Below are 17835 nucleotides of genomic sequence, written 5' to 3' on the forward strand. Positions count from 1 at the left end.
TTCTTTGTGAAGAATTCTTTATTTTAAATGTTGAGCCAAACCCAGCTACAATGTTACACAAGTATAAAGGGGGAAACAAGAACAAAAATTCAGAGTGGCTTACATAAGCCTTATTAGCAATTAGAGCCATGATCTAAAGGTTTAGCTATCAAAGTACAATTAGAAGGCCAATTAACAGGAGAACGAAACGAAGGTTAGAATTATTACCGGGCAATTTGACTTGAAGGCTAAATTTATTAAAATGTGTCAATTAAGTTATGAAATTAAGCCTACATTAATGAAAATGTCACAAATTAAAAAAAAAAGAAAAAGAAAATTCAGATTTGTTTCTTTTGAAATCAAAACAATTTAAATCACAAATTGGATGTGTGTGAGTATGTATGTAATGTATGTGTGCATGTGTCTATATATACTTATATATATATATATATATATATATATATATATACACATACATACATATGAATACATAAACACAAGTGAAACTCTGAGTAAGTAAAACCACTGAGTGCATATTTCAAATTGCATTAAATGTCCCCAAAATTTTTAGCAATGTCTGCAGGGGATTAAATCAAAAATAAAATTTAAAAAAACAAAGAAAAAGCCCCATTAGTTTTGTGGTTGATGGGAATAAATCATACACACTTCTTCTAGACTCTGGTGTCCTTTGAGATAAAGAGTAAGCTCCCCGCAGTTGTGTTTAATAGAGTGACCCCTTAAAGCAGCTGAAGAGTTAAAAGACTGAGAATATATATAATTGGATTATTTGTTTTAATTAAAATAAAAGATATTTACAGTTGTGTTGTTTGAAATGAGAGCAGTTGGGTTTCTATTGACATTTGATGAGAGACATTGAGAGAGAGAGAGAGAGCAGCTGCTCGAGTTTGTAGAAGCCTTTGTCAGGATGTGATACTCACCATATCAGTGGCTTCATACTGAATGAAATATATTTGTAATGAGGGGAGAGAGAGAGAGAGAGAGAGAATCCCTGAAGCTAAATAATGCTTTAAAGAAATTTACTTTGTTTCTTGTTAATTTAAGACAGGATTTTTTTGTTGTTTTTTTTTTCCGTAAATATTTGGGATAATGATGTTGGCTCAATATCTAAATATTTGAGAACTTCACAATCAGAGTTATCACAATACCATTTACACAAGCAATCAAACTCCGTCTGGCAAACCTAAGACGAGAAATAGCTTGAACAGATCTGATAACAAATTTCTTGTAAAACAGAAACAGGAAAAAAAAAAAAAAAATTAAAAAAAAAAATTTTCTTTTAATAATAAATGACTTGCTGAGCAGAGGCACAATCAGTTGGTCCGAAAGCTTCACAAGCACATTAACCAATTATAAATTTTGGTCAGAGATTGTGGCGGCACCAAAGAAAATAAGTAAAGCAAGGCAAATCAGCCTTGATTTTTGAACATTCAAACAAATGGGCCGCATTTAACTGCAACACTAAAAGGTCTGAAGATGCCTTGAACATAATTAAGAGACTTGTTTAGTCATTCCACAAAGAGAGATGGTTTATAACTAGGAAAATGGTCGAGAGAGGTGAGGGAGAGGGGGCAGGACAGAAGAAGGGTTGGGGTGCTGCAATAAGGAAGATATGCTACTAAAATATATATATATATATATACACACACACACACAAAATGGTGGTATAATCCTCAAATAACTAACATCCCAGAGTAAACATGGAAATCATTTCGTTTCTGATTTCAAAGACCTTAGTCCCTGAAAGTGATTTAACAAAGAAACACACAAATGTATGTGTGTATACTTACACACACATATACATACATACATATATATATATGTATATACACACACATGTACACACTATGAGAAAGCACTGACTTTTTCTGAATGGAAACAAATGCTGTGGCCTGGAGAATGTCCCTCTTTGGGGCCAGTTATAGTTTTGATTTTTAGCCTTTGTTATATTGTGGGGAAAAAAAGAGGGGATGGTGTAACGACCATCATCAAGGTTACCAATTAAAATATTTAGGGACACAAATTCTCGTTGACTCCTTGTTCCATTAAGCACACCAAGGATTTAAATATTTCAGCATATCATTAATACGTTCAAATTAAAACCTATAGGTCTAATTTACTAATGAAGCCCATGAGACATAAAAAGAGGATCAAGTTATTCAAGGGTTTGGGGAGTGACTAAGGAAGGGAGAAATTGAAATAATCTGGTTTACTACTAAACTGAAAAGCAAACGATCTGCTGCTTGGTACCGAATCATTATTGGAAATAATTTAATGGTATAATTACTGGGGGTTGTTAAGACTTCAGTTTGTTACCAAATGCTTATTGATACCAGAAGTCAACTTAAACAGAAATTGAATACACAACATTGTGTTTCATGAAACAGATACTGTAACTCACTGTTAGTGAAGAAGTCTCCATTAATTTTAATTTTTCATAATGTTAATAATTAAATGGGGTTAAAAAAATATATTAAACAATCTCAAAGTAAAAAAAAAAAGAGAGAAAGAGTAACTTAGCATATTATGGAATATTCATAGAAGAGGCAGGACGATGAGGAGGAGAGGGGACATGTAGACTCCCTAAAGATTGATAGTAGCAATGTTCCTGGAGCCAGGGTTACATATTTTGCAGTGTCTGGCAACAAAGTAAAGGATCACAGTATTGAGGGAGGAGGGGTTAACATCACTGGCTGCTAGACACAAAGCAAAAACGTTTTAATGGTTTAATGATATAGGATTTTGTTTTAATTCCAAATATGTAAGGAACACCAGACAGAAGCAATAAAACCAATATTTTGGAGACGGAAGGTAAGTGGCGGCAGCAGGGAAGTTGGGGGTGGGGGTGGAAGCTAAAGACTAAAAATAACAGAGAGAGAGAGAGAGAGAGATTCCAAAACTAGGACAGCGGGAGAGAAAATGTAGAGATGTTGTGAAGAAATTTATTACAGACGGAGAAGAAAAGAAAAAAAGAACGAGGACATACATAAAAAGGAGTGTTTGATAGATATTAAGAATGGATGTGGTGGGACGGGGAACAGAAATAACTCAGGTTTAAAAAATATATATTTTCAGCCGCAATAAAATACAAGCATCTAAGGATACACATTGAATATTGGAAATTTTTTATAATTTGTATTTTCTCTTTCTTAAATGAAACACTTTATATATTTGTGTGTGTGTGTGTGGGATGTATGTATGTATATATGTGTGTGTACATATATATATATATATATATATATATACACACACACACACACACATATATATACATACATACACACACAAGTGTAAATGTATTGTATTTCAAACAAGACCGATGTACAATAATATTTAAAATTATTATGTTAATAAATTATATAATAAAAACATTCTTACATTTTTTCAAGGAGGATGTGGTGTTTTAGTATATTTCATTGTGTGTTTTTGTTTTACTTTTTTCTCAATAAAATTTTATCTTTTGAAAAGTCAACGTGTTGTTCTGTACAAGGTTGACACTTAGTCCACTGCTGTCAGCAAAGATGAGAGGGGGGAGAGCAGAAAAACAGATTCTCCTTGATACAACAGGGCCTGCGGCTTCAGGGTTAGCTCTGGGCCTAGAATTCACGATGAATGCATTGCAGAAGAATGTTGGAACACAATAAGTAGAGGAATACTCGGTCCCTGCCTTTACAGCGCTGGGATCTCTGGCACAAAGAGTCAGTTTCAGCTTTTCAAAAAATCTTTACGCCATTCATTAGAAAGAAACGAAAATGGTTTTCTAATGAACCTAAGATTATTCTGGATTGCTGTTGAATTTGGGAATAGTGGTGGTGGGGGGGGGGGAGCAGTAGGTGAATAAATAAATCTAGCTTAAACCAATACGTTTAAACCATTAAAAATGAACTCAATATCCAAGTGTTGTGTACAGACTAGTCCGTGCATTCTTATCCTTCTAATCCATCTGGTTTCAGCAACGAAGCTAGAAGATGGCAAGCCCCAGTCTGACAATAACTGCTTACGTTTACTACTTCTAAACTGTCAAACATAGTGAGGAGGCCATCTTTAAACTAATGTACCTAACCTGAAAATATAAGAGCCCTCCTGCTAACAGACAATAATTGGCTGCTGTTATGATGATGAGGATGGGGAAAAGAAATTGGAAGAATTTTGGACTAAAAAGAAGGGAGCTATAGATTAGCCAAACAGAAAGAGAGAATATTTAGACAAACGGGCTGGAAAGTGTAAGATAATCCTACACAATTGAAGAGGTGTATTACATATATATATGTGTGTGTGTGTGTACACACATGTATATACAAATACATACATATGTACACGTGTGTATACATACATAAACACACACATTTTTCCTACAAGGGAGAGTGGCAAGGCAACAATGGGTGGAGAAGACTTTTGTAGGAATTGGCAGAGCTATAAAAAAAAAGAAAAAGAAAATGAGAGAGAGAGAGCCAGATTTCTCAGAATAGATCTGTTAACAGTTGATTTGTGGTAAGATCAACAGGTTAACATTGACATGATGGGGCATGAACAACCAGCAACTGTAATGGTTTGCAACAGACAGTCTGATGACTAGACAGAGTCCTCTCTGGTAAGCATTCATTCATCCATGCATACTTATAATCCTGTTGGCTGCCGCACAAAGCCATATTGACTACAGAAGACCTCTATGTCGGCGTGCCTGGCTCATTAGAACCTCTGGGAGAACCATCCGCAGTTACTGTTTTCTTAGTTCGATTTAATCGGTCCAGCTCGGCAGCAGCATCACGAGTTACGGCAGCCTTGTCAACTGGAAATTAAGACACAATCCATTATAATAATACACAACAAAACATTAACAAATAAGACACTTTATCTACAATCTGCTTTATAATAACTGGAGAGTTACATCTAATTTATGATGGTCCCTCGTTAAAACTACACATGGTTGTTATTAATAAACAGTAGAAACCGAGAAAGATGAAGCTGGCCTATGTTGGTAAATAGCAATTTATGAAGTTCACACAGACAATCATTGAGGAAACATTACTGTTAGTGGGAAGAATAAGAAATTGGAAGAGAGGCAATGAGCGAAGAGGGCAGGAAGTGAAGGAGAGAAAGGGGGCAAGAGGTGAAGAGGGGAAGGAGTTCTCTACTTCACCTCTTGCCCCCTTTGGCAATGAGGGTTAGACACATGTTAGTGGAGAAGAGTGATGAAGGGAGCAAGGAGAAAAGGTTTGTCGGTGCGTACATAATCCCGTCCCTTTACGTTTTTCAAATTTCCTAAGATAAAATCAACAAATACATACCTTTCTACAGACACAAAAAAGAGTAATACGATTAGGAACAGAATTAGCCTAGATAAGACACAACTTGGTTCTATGGCAGAGTGAAGGGCAACTGATGTTGTCTTCTAAAAGAGGAAACAACTGTAGGAGCATTTAGTTTGGTGAGAGTGTGCACCCCTACCTTGCGTTCATCAATTTGGTGAAGGTGTTTCATAAATTTTCACACTAAACTTCACGGTTACTAGGAGACTAAGAGTAGATGAATGGTTTGAGAGACATACAACAGTGTGTGAATGGCTTGTGAGAAGTTTACAAGCCATGCACAAAGGCATCCACCAGAAATCAGCTGTCAGCACCTCCCCTGTTTGTTGGATGTCAAGATTGGCTGTCCATAAGAACTCTCTTCATGCTGGATGTAATTCTTACAGCTGACGGAATTAGAATTATGGAAGCAAGGCCTAGAATCAAGAGGCCTTACGGTAAACTTAGCAAAGACCTAAAGTAGTAGTAGGAGGAGGAGAAGGAAGGAGGTAGTGAAGAAAAGATTCTTTGACTGCGCAGAAATGGTTACAATTGATATGCAGAAAAAGTGGCAGTAGGATTTCCACACAGAATGTAAGCTTTTGAATGCACAAGAAGTGCAGTGGGGGGAGGGAGACAAGCAGGTTGGCAGGGGTGGATAGGAGAATTCAGAATATACAACATGGAAAGGAGAAAGGATAGTGGGAATGGGGTGTCAGGGCACACCCTAAAAGGGGATAAAGAAAGAATGAAGGGTGGCTGGTTGGGTAGGTTTGCAAATGTGTGAAAGGCAAGTGACAGACAGTAGAGATAAGGATAAAGGAAAATCCAGAGAGTGGTGGACACAGGTGAAGGTGGGGATGTGGTGAATCTTAGTTTGGTGGTGGTGGGGAAAGTGCAATGAAATATATAGGAGTTGGTAAGGTGAGCTGGAGAAGGAAAGTATAATAAAGCTGTAGATACATGAGAAGTAGGGGGATGAGGTGAAGGGGAGAGAAGAGGCAGAGATTAGAGGTACAAAGGTGGATGAAGGGGGGACCTCAATGACATATCTGACAGGGATATATCTAAATAACAAGGTTAGGAAATTCATGCAGTGTTGTTATAAATGATGACATCACAGCTTCTGTCGATTATAAACTTGTACTTGCTGTCAGATGTGTAACACCCGGGGGGGGGGGGGGGGTTACTGCTGCTTCTGGGAGCAATATTGTGGTTACTTGAGGGGGATCACTCGGTCATCCCTCCCACCAGCCCAGATTGAAAACATCAATGCCAATACAGTTTGACAATGAAACGGATAAAAGTCTGAAAGAGATGGTGCAATTCATTTACCTGATTTATTACCTGCCTCTGTTTTCTTGCTGAGAAGACTGTTAAAGAAATTAGCCAACATCCCTTCAGTGCCAGCTGTTTTGGAATCAAGCTGAAATAGAGATCAAAGAGAATCAGCAAAAAACACAAGCCTGGTTGAATTGTCTCACAACATAATACTACAACTACTATTGCAACCTGACACCTTTCACACCTGATACACACTAATTACTTCAAGTTTTAAGAGGCTAATAATTTATTGTCATAGTATCTCTGAGTTTTCTGAAATTTATCTCTGAATCATCTTCAGAATGATTATTTCTCTTTCTTATTAAACACTATTTTAAAATTATAAAACAACTTCATATTGCTTATCAAATGAGACTTCAATCCAACACTGATACAGTAACAATGATAATAGTTCATCAGAAATGCTAGAATTACCAGAATAACTGCCTTTTTATGTTTCAGGGAAACCCAACAGATAAATGTATCTGTTGGACTGAAGTTTAAGGAGTAATATTTAAATAGCTGACATTACCAGAACTTCCCAGCAGGCATTGCCACTGCTGGGGTCAGATGGAAAGTGGAGAGTTAAATCAAGATGATAAAAGCTCCTAGTGATGAATGCCACCTTGCCCTGAGGTATCGACTCCTGGGCCAATGACTTACGAGGAACCCAGACTCCAGCTCTGGATGGAAGTCTGAGAACAATTCCCACCTCCAACTGATATAAGAATCCTACCCAGCTAAAGGCTTCTCTCCCGGCACAAAAGCAACAGAGAAGACACTCAACTGCCTCAGAATGAGAAAAGGACGACCACAAGTTTCTTTGGTCAGATGGGGCTACAAGTCCAGCCGAACCTCCTGTGTATGTGGATCACTGCCTTGTCTGCCCTCCACAACCCAACCTCTGCAGCTCAAAAAAACCTGGCAAAGTTCAATAAAAATGAAAAGAACTGTGGAAAGAAATGATAAACTGTACCAATATCTATAATAACACTTGGATGGTTGGGGGGAAAAAGAAATTAATAATTATTGGATTGAAAAACTGATAGAAGAAGAATATTTATCATATCCTAAGAGTAAAACACAAACAAATGTAAGAATTAAATTAATAATTCTTATAAAACAGTTTTTAAATGTTAACCAAATTCCACAGGTTATTGGTAATGTTATGAAATAAATCTAATATGATTATCTTTAATGATATAAATTGCCAACGTTGAACAGAGTTAAATGAGATGAGGACAGTTACTTGAGTATAAGCATGGCTGTGTGGTTAACAAGTTCAATTTACAAGTACAGGAGTCCAAGTTTGCATTCCCCAGTATGGCATACAAAGTGTCTTGTACCAAAGCTCTGGGTTAACCAAAACCTTGAGAGTAGAATCTTGATAGATGGAAACTGTGCAGAAAAGTACTGTATACATGTATACACACAGATAAACGTGTATATATTTCTGGAATGGATACTGACAAGGGATTGAGACTTGTTCTGTACTGAGGTACAAACACTCCCTTGGCACATTCACCATAAAAAACGCAGTGAACCTCTGATTGGCTCATTACAACATAGAAGTGCTTATTGTTCACCAAATGTGATAAAAACATTAATATCTGTTGTCAATGGCTTGAAGCAGTGGGGGAAGAAAAAAAAAACTCGATAAGTTAGAAAAAAAGGGGGAAAAAAAAAAGCTAACTTCTATAAAATGAAAATAGTTTGTCATTGTAGTTAAAGTGAAATTAAAAATAGCCACTGAGACAGGACATTGTTAGAATTGTGTACATAATCCTTGCTTGAAATAATGTTAGCATTGGCAGCAAAAAGAAGAAGAAAAAAAACCCCAAACTGCTGACCAAAAGAAAAACAACAAAAAATCAGCCCAGCATCCAGGCAGAACAATGTGTTGTCATGCTGACCAAAGTAGTGACTGTCAAGTGAACACCTCAAATGAAATAGTAAAAGACATGCTTATTTTGAACAAGTCCAAACACTCCACACTTCCTTTCATACAACATTGTACAGGTAGAGAAAAAGAAGTAGAAAGAAAAACGGTGATATTCACTGGAACTTTTCTAGCTGATCCTGAAGTAGGAGAACCAGTGCCTCCTGGTGATGATCGGGAAGATGGAGATCCCTTAGCGACGCCTGCAGATGAACGTATAGGGGTTTCCTAGCGGAATATAAAAACGTACCGAAAGTTAAGAAGAGAATAGGAAGTAAACCCTCTACGAAGATTTAAATAATTGTTGTAATTAGATAACATCTGGTAAAGAAAGACTTGGAAGACATTATAGTCAGCCCTATCACTAGAAAATGTAAATACCAAGGCTAAGATAGCTGGAATCTAGTTCTATATTTATGAGGAATTATTTACATCATTTACATTTGACGGATATTTGTCCTCATCTTGTTTGTTGCTAATACAAGGTTTCAGCTGATATACCCTCCAGCCTTCATCAGGTGTCTTGGGGAAATTTTGAATCAGGGGTCTCATTCCTAAGGTATCTTTCAATATTATTATTCAGGTCACTGCCTGGAATCGAACTCGGAATCTTGGGGTTAGTAGCCCGCACTCTTAACCACTACGCCATACGCTGGAATCTGTATTGAATATGTGCTTACGTAATTTCTCTCCATCAGTTTATTGTCACGTTAGCAAAGATATTGCAAGGAGACATGGTACACCTCATCATTGTCATTTAACGTCTGCTTTCCATGCTGGCATGGGTTGGACGGTTTGACCGAGGGCTGGCAAGCCAGAAGGCTGCACCAGGCTCCAATCTGATCTGGCAAAGTTTCTACAGCTGGATGCCCTTCCTAACTCCAACCACTGCTTTTTACGTTCCACCGGCACGAGGGCCAATCAGGCGGTACTGGCATTGACCACACTCGAATGGTGCTTTTCACGTGCCACCGGCTGCATTTCCAAAATCAATGAGGTATGATACTCTATTTATAACATCAATGAAGATATGATGCCGTATTTATAACATAAGATGTATGACATTGCATTTAAGGCATCAGATATTATATGACACTATATTTACAGTATCAATGAGATGACACTGTATGTAGGGCAGGTCATTCTTGTAAAAATAAGAGAAACTGGAGAAAAAAGTACAAAATAATCTTTGAAAAAAGCTTTGCTGTTTCTGTTCTTTGTTTAGCAACCGAGATAAAATTGCATTGCAAGTTCTTATTTAACAAATCTGGCAAAAGGGATCGGCAAAACTATTGATCCTTCATTGTTGTTGCAAGAATTTATGTTGGAGAGCCTGAAATAATTTTGCAAAATGATTTGCATCTAAAAAGAAAGAATTCACAAGGGTAAATTTAGATTCTGTTTTGTAGAATAAGATTAAGGAATGATGACAATCACTTCTCCAGTAATTATTTCTAAGTCTCAAACATCTGGGTTTTTGACAGTAAAATAGAACACTTTACCGTTACATAATTTCCCCATCGAGGAGCCCCCACCCTACCCCACTCCAACCTCTGGAGATCAATATGAATTAGGTTGGCAACCTCTGACATACTTAACATGCTATTAGTAAAGATGTTCATTTGTTAGGGGCATAAAATAAAAAAAGTTTTTAAATAGCAAAAAGAAACCAATGTTTATTGCAGGGGCTGGTGGTGGCAGTAGCAAGAAATGTCAATTGGATTGTCAGGAGATACAGACCGGTGTGGAACCTGGAGCAGGTTGACTGTTAAGTAGGCTTTGTTGACGCATAAGAAAGACTTGTTCATCTTCAGCAACAATTTCTGCATCTTTCTGGATAGGCTGCAAATATACAGGAAAGAATCATTACAAAAAAAAGAGACTGCTGACAATAATCTAACATCATTGTTTAACGTCCACTTTCTATGCTGGCATGGGTTGGACGGTTTGACTGAGGTCTGGTGAGCCAGAGGCTGCACCAGGCCCAATCTGAACTGGCAAAGTTTCTACAGCTGGATGCCCTTCCTAACTCTAACCACTCAGAGAGTGTAGTGGGTGCTTTTACGTGCCACCGGCACGAGGGCCAGTCAGGCGGGTACTGGCAACAATCACGCTCGAATGGTGCTTTTCATGTGTCACCAGCACAGGGGTCAATCCGTGGCCTTGGCAACAATCACGCTCAGATGTGCTTTTAACGTCATGCTCGGATAGCAGCAATTTCATTTACCCTTTTCAAGTTATTGGAATCCATTTCCTTTATATGAAACCCGTTTAAACCAATGCTACTTTTTCACTTTTCCCTTAACAAATCTTGGGGGTCAAATACTTTGATTAAAAAAAAAAAAAACATCACTGCATTCCCATATTTCAGAAAAATTGATTTTTCTAAATTTTTTTTCCTTTTCTTTCTTCAATATTAAAAAAAAATAAAACTTATAAACATAATGATTATAAAACTGGGATAAATTAAAAACATTCCTGAAATGTAGTTGTAGAGGGAGGAGGGTTAGTGCAATAATGTAATAAAACAAAGTTTTCTGTGTCTAAGGTAACAAGAAGGGAATGTAGACAGATAAAAGTGTTGAAATACTTCCATTCTTTGAGATGGAAGAAAATATATGTGGCCTCGTTTATCACTGATTGATCTGTAATAACATGGGTTAATGATCAGTTGGAAGATTCCACTTATCCCAAAAGCATACCATGGCGACCATCCACAGTGCTCAGCTACCCAGAAGATTCCACTTATCCCAAAAGCATACCATGGCGACTATCCACAGTGCTCAGCTACCCAGAATGTACAGACTTGTGCTGGGGAAGCTGCTTTTAGCCATCAACACAAGACCAGTGAACAGAGAAAACATAAGGACACAGATCGTGTCATATAACCAGTTGGAGACGACGTCTCCTGGGGCTAAATTACAGCAACATTCGTACTAAACCAGGATTGCCATGTTATGTTGGCAAACAATCTTTACTTCAAAGTACTGTTGCTGAAGATCTCTCATTGTGAGATTCAGAAATAGTAATTTTCTAAGAGGCTTTTGTCTTGAAAGTTACAAGGCAACCTTGTTGGCACTAGTGCCAAGTAAAATGCACCCTGTACACTCTGTAAAGTGGGTGGCACTCACACACACACACACACAATGATGGGTTTCTTTCAATTTCCATCTGCTAAGAGCACTCATAAGTCTTTGGTTAGTCCACAGCTGAAATAGAAGACACTTGCCCGAGGTGCCCTGCAGTGGGGCTGGGGAGGTAAGCTTACCTTTCTTACAACTGGTTTACTGGGAATATCTTCACTCAGGTCCTCAGCTTTCATGTTTGCAAGATTTTCATTTAGAATAGATATTTTCTTTTCTGTATCCCAACCAGCAGGACTAGATTCAAAGAAAAACAAAGAAAGAATTCAAGGTTGAAATCAGAAATTCAAGAGAAATCTCAAAGGAAAGCGTGGCCAAAACAACAAATTTCTACCTAATGGAGGTTAAATTAGAAAATTACTAATTGTAAATCTCACAACAAGAGATATTCAGCAACAGTACTTTAGAGTAAAGATTGTTTGCCAATATAATAACATGGCAGTCCTGGTTTACGACGAATGTTGCTGTAATTTAGCCCCAGGAGACATCGTCTCCAGTTGGCTATACGACATGATCTGTGTCCTTATATTTTCTAACAAGGGAATCTAGCACCCCCACTCAGCTCAAAACAATATCTGTGTATCGCGATTTCCAGGAAATAACCCGGAAATCGCGATACACAGATATTGTTTTGAGCTGAGTGGGGGTGCTAGATTCCCTTGTTCGAAAATATAAGGACACAGATTGTGTCGTATGGCCAGCTGGAGACGATGTCTCCTGGGGCTAAATTACAGCAACATTCGTCCTAAACCAATAATGGAGGTTAAGTTAAAAGACTTAATAACATCTTGGGAAATGGCTCACCGACTTTCTGTCACTGAAACTGCTATTTACTGGCAGAGTCCCAATAGTTTTACCTTCAGATAACAACTTTAGCTTTCTACAACAAATAAGCTGTTTAACAGAGACGGATTCAAGGAGGTCAAAAGATTAAACAGCACTTAACAGGTTACAGGATCCTATGCCAACTTATATTAACGACAAGTCAACTATAGAAGCCTTCCCAGGCATAAGAGTAAAACCTGAGAATTACAATTGTTTTCTTTGTTAACAAGTCTCCTCCAAAAGAAACTCCATTTTAAAGCAGTGGCCCTGAAGCATAAATTTTGCTAATTATGTCATAATTTGCAAGAGGAATGACATCAACCACTGGAAGATGAACGAACACCATTTCCATGGAAGTTAGTTCACCTGTTAAATTCAGCAAAGAAACAATTTGTTTCAAATTTTGGCGCAAGGCCAGCAATATCAGCTTTACCTTTCATCCTTTTGGTGGGGGTCGATAAAATAACTCCTCCCTGATATTGCTGGCCTTGCACCAAAATACATAAAGTGGTTGGTGTCATGAAGGATGTCTTATTGTAGGAACTATGTCAAAAAGGAAACAAATGAGAGGAGTAGGGGCCATTTGCCACACTATGGAGGGTAGTGGTCCCAAATAAGAACTGACCTTCCAACCCATAGAAAGCGGGAGTAAAATGGCATTTTTAAGCGAGGCAAGTTCATCATCATTTAATGTCAGTTTTCCATGCTGACATGGGTGGAATGGCTCGACAGGAAATGGCAAGGCCAGGAGTTGTAGCAGGTTCCTTTGTTTTGGAATGGTTTCTGTTTTTTCTAATGCTAACCTCTTTACAAAAAGTGTACTGGGTACCTTTTTACATTGGCACCAGCACTTCTAAATCATAAAACCCCATATACATAATCAGAAGTGATCTAGACTTTCCAGCAATCACAACAATATAAAACAGTTTTTATAGAAGACATTTTAAGATGAGGGGGGAAGGAAAGAGAAACCAAATAAACACTTACACAAACACAGAATCTTTTTCTACCACATATGCAGGCATTGAGAATGAAAATCCATATATCCTGTGGACCAAATACTTAAACAGAAGATCACAGTTCTTTTCCTCTTTCACAGATGTATATATTAGGGCAGCACCATCTTCAGGGTTAAAGAAAGCTTACGACATCTCACATTTTATATTGGGCTGGTGCATAATTATTGCAGCTTTTTTCAACACTAACAATATTTAACAAAAACATCTTTAAATGACAGTCTGACGACTGTCTACCAAGCAAATGGGAAGCAGTAATTGAAGTAGATGGTGAATATGCTCCGGAATAATCATTTAAAGATGTTTTCTTTTACATGTTATTGTTTTTGTTGAATAAAATTTGTTGAAAAAAAAAGCCACAATAATTATGCACCAACCCAATATATAATACATTGGTCAAATAGTACATCATTTTATAGTAAATATCTTGGAAAATCACTATACATTTATTTTTCCCATGCTAATAATTACTGCAATAGTTTGGAGATTGGAATGTAGGAGGTGGCATCAAAAGGTTCCCAGAATAGTTATGTTTAAAAAAATAAACCATTTAGCTAAGTTTTAAAATCGTCTTCTTCGAAATAGTAACCTTGCACAGCAATATACCGGTCCTTGTGTTCCTGCCATTTTTGGAACTCGGCTGGGCAGTAATTTTCCAGAAGGAAGTCGAGGATCTTCTGTGAGTCTCTCTGGATCTCGACAACCGTGTTAAAATGGTGACCTTTGTGCTACATTTTTATCTTGGAGAAGAGATGGAAGTCCCCATGTGTTAAATCTGGGAAATAGGGCAGGTAAACAAGTGATACAATGTTGTTTTTGCCGAGAAATTCCCAAGTGAGAAAGGCTCTGTGAAGAAACCAATTCTTCGTGCTCCACAGATCTGGTTGCTTTCGTCGAATGTCCTCTTTCAAATGCTTCAAAATGTCGCAGTAGAACTCTAGATTGATGGCCTGCCCAAGGGAAGAATTCTAGATGCACAATACTACATTTCTGGGGGGGGGGGGGGGGGGGGGGTGACGCTTGTGACAGGTCTTCTGTTTTTGAAGCACCCGTGTCACTCAAAACATTGCATATGACCCATTGCCTCGTCGCTGTAAGCTTGCTGAGGTATGCTCAATGTCTCTGTAGCAGACTTTTCAAGTTTAACACTAAATCTTACGTTGGCTCTTTGTTCTTGTCCATGAAGAAATCACAGACTACAGCAGACCCACGTGAACACAAAGTTCACAACTTGAAAAGTAAACATAGTGATGTCACTTGGTACACCGCTGAGTGAAGGTCACAAACATGTGCTGCCATCTGTTGGAATGCTACAGAACTCTATCAACTGCTGAAATCCAAGATTCTTTTTCTCCAAACAAACCTCCTCCTCCTCCTTCTAATAATAATAATAATAATAATAATACTACCAGTGCAGTGGCCCTCAGAGTTCTGATCTTGGAAGGGTTATGTACAGATTTTGTATTGGTGTAAAAGATGGGCTACAGCAAATATTCTGCTCAATACCAAATTTGGTTGTCAGTTGCTTGACTATAACCAACTGAGCATGTCCCTTAGTGGCTGACAATATGTGCATCTCTGATCGCGAGCGGATGTAGTAGGAAAGAATCAATAGCCATTTGTTCTTCGGGGTTCGAAGAATTCATCCTTGGAAACATGGGTTTTTCATTCACTATCCTCAAACAACCCTTATTCAGGGACCTTTTGAGCAGGATGTGCCATTCATCTTGATATGAAGTCACCATGTCGTGCACATGAGGTTGTGATGCAGATGGTTAATGTACCCTTATCAGACAGGTAGTCATGATGGGTGTATTGGGCTTCATATATTTATACCCCAGTGTCACTTTGATGGCATGCACTGCTCTCTCTCAATAATCCTTTCTACTAGAGGCACAAGGCCTGAAATTTTTGGGGAGGCGGAATAGTCGATTACACACGTACTTAATTTATCAACCCCAAAAGGATGAATGGCAAAGTCGACCTAGGCGAAATTTGAACTCAGAACATAGCGACAGACGAAGTACCAGTAAGTATTTCGCCCAGCGTGCTAATGATTCTGCCAGCTCACTGTCTTTCTCTCTCTCAATAACGATGAGGAGGATGATAATTATCAATACAGTAAATTCTGTCAGACACAAATTATAAGAATTTGAAAGTAAGGAAGCATAAACTGAAACTGCATCACTTTGAACCAGGAAGACCTCTAACTTTAATAAATATCCATGGAGTCACAACAACATGTCTGGTCTGCAGTGAAATTTGGCTCACAAAGGACTTTTGGGGGGGGGGGCAGAATACACTGTGGGTTTTATATAAGGGTTCATATCCAGAGGGATTTAGTCCTGAAGAATGATAAAGACAGTGAAATTGTTCTGTCCAAACCTTATCCCAAGCTGCCACAAGAGGCCCTTGTGGACCTAAATACACAAAGATCTAACCCCGTTTGTTCAATGTTACATCTGTTATTCCATGCCAGCACAAGTTAGACAAAGTGAAAAGCATGTTGGCTTAGTGGTTAGGGTATTAGGCTCAAGATCCTAAGGTCAGGGGTTTGATTTCTGGCAGAGCATCTTAGCCTTGAGCAAGGCACTTTATTTCATGTTACAGACCATTCATCTGACAATCAAAGGGCCAGCCTTGCCACATTCTGTGTCAAACTGAATCTCCCAGAGAACAGCATTAAAGGTATACATGTCTGAGGAGTACTCAGCCACGTGCATGTTAATTTCATGAGCAGGCTGTTCCACTGATCGGATCAACTGGAACACTTGTCATCGTAACCGAATGAGTGCCATTTTTCTTCAAGTTGAAAAAAGGCTTTAATTTTACAACCAGATGTCCTTTCTGTCAGTAACCCTTCATTTTACACATATTCAAAGGGTGTAAATCTGGCAGAGGAGTTGTTATCATAAGACAATTGCTCATAACTCACAACATTTGGAGAGTACGTACACAAACAGGCTTCTTTCAGTTTCCCTCTACCAAATTCACTCACAAAGCTTTGGCTGGTCCATGACTATAGTTAAAGACACTTCCCCTGAAACTGTGTGTAAAGCCCTTAAAATATCCCAACCAGCACATTGATAAACATATTTCTTGCTGAAGGATACAGTTTAAACAAAATTTCCTCAAATGTTGCTGGATAAAGTCAAAATGTTCTTCTTTATAATCATGTTCCTTCTCCAAAACAGAAATAGTATCAGTCTGAAAAGTAAAAAGAAAATCAGATCAGTAATTACAGCCAGAAATAATTATAATTTAATTATTAATTTTTAACAGATTTCCATCCCCTCCATCATACTATAATGGGTTGGGCCTTGTTTTATTTCTTTTTCCAAGACATTTCTCTCTCTTCTAAATGCTCAATTGTGAAATGAGAGTGGAACCTCATTGTCAGGCAAGTAGCCTGACACACAGGTTATTTATCCTATTCAGCTGCAATGATGAAGTGATGACGAATGGAACCTCTCGTCCAACGTCTTAATCTCACACAGATAATTGGAATAAACAAGTTTTACAATTGTGCAAGAAGCCAGCCAACTTCTTTCTTCAATCCCACACAATCTAAAATACTTCAATCATTTTATCTCAAACATCTTTTGTCATTGACTAAAGTTACAGGAATACAGGGAGGAGGAGGATTATGTTACGGACAAACAGGAAATTAGTTTCCTATAAAAAGACAGTAACTGGCGTAATTGATTGCAGAAATCACCAGGGGCCATGGACTACATAACATCAACTGAAATATAATGAATGAACCAATAAGGGAACCTTTACTTGCAAGAAACAACAGCCAAACTTCCCTCAAATTAAACCTCACCTAGATACTATTAAAAATACAGGATAGCCATGGCCATCCACTCTTATGCTTACCTTGTACCTTGGGAGTTTGTTCTGTCCCCTACCACTACCATCTTTAACTTCCCCCAGCTACAACCACCTACTCTTATATAATGTGGGGTAGCCGTGCATCCCCTCAATAGCCAAACACCTCTATCATACTTTAGCCCCTCAACACCTAGCAAAAAACTACCTCTGCCTCCACCCCACAGCAGGGTGAGCTTATCTTCCCCTTTCTCCCCTCTTGCTAGTGCTGGTTGAATGAGGAAAAAGCACCCAACATACTGCAAAGCGGTCGGCATAGAAACAATGCCTAAGCAGACAATGGAGCTAAAGGCAGTCCCGTGGCTTGCTCGATCCTATGAAACCGTCCAACCCATACCAGCAGACAAGAGGCATGTTAAATGATGAAGAATGACCTGGAGTTAAACAACTACCACTCAAAAAGATAGGCTCCC

At 38.2% G+C, this 17835-nt stretch overlaps 1 protein-coding gene across 1 annotated transcript in view; it reads right to left on the reverse strand.

The window, feature by feature from the left end:
• The window catches only part of LOC106877363 (cytoplasmic dynein 1 light intermediate chain 2), a 78197-nt gene continuing 60362 nt past the window's right edge, over positions 1-17835 (reverse strand). Inside the window, exons 6-12 of the mRNA XM_014926251.3 lie at positions 16645-16738; positions 13503-13638; positions 11816-11927; positions 10288-10389; positions 8668-8775; positions 6621-6711; positions 1-4786 (exon numbers count right to left, since the gene is read on the reverse strand). Of these exons, the coding sequence (XP_014781737.1) occupies positions 4665-4786; positions 6621-6711; positions 8668-8775; positions 10288-10389; positions 11816-11927; positions 13503-13638; positions 16645-16738 (765 nt within the window). The 3' untranslated portion in view covers positions 1-4664. The remainder of the gene's footprint in view (positions 4787-6620; positions 6712-8667; positions 8776-10287; positions 10390-11815; positions 11928-13502; positions 13639-16644; positions 16739-17835) is intronic.

The sequence above is a fragment of the Octopus bimaculoides genome, chromosome 3, assembly GCF_046866305.1.
Source record: "Octopus bimaculoides isolate indiv1 chromosome 3, ASM4686630v1, whole genome shotgun sequence".
NCBI classification, from domain to species: domain Eukaryota; kingdom Metazoa; phylum Mollusca; class Cephalopoda; order Octopoda; family Octopodidae; genus Octopus; species Octopus bimaculoides.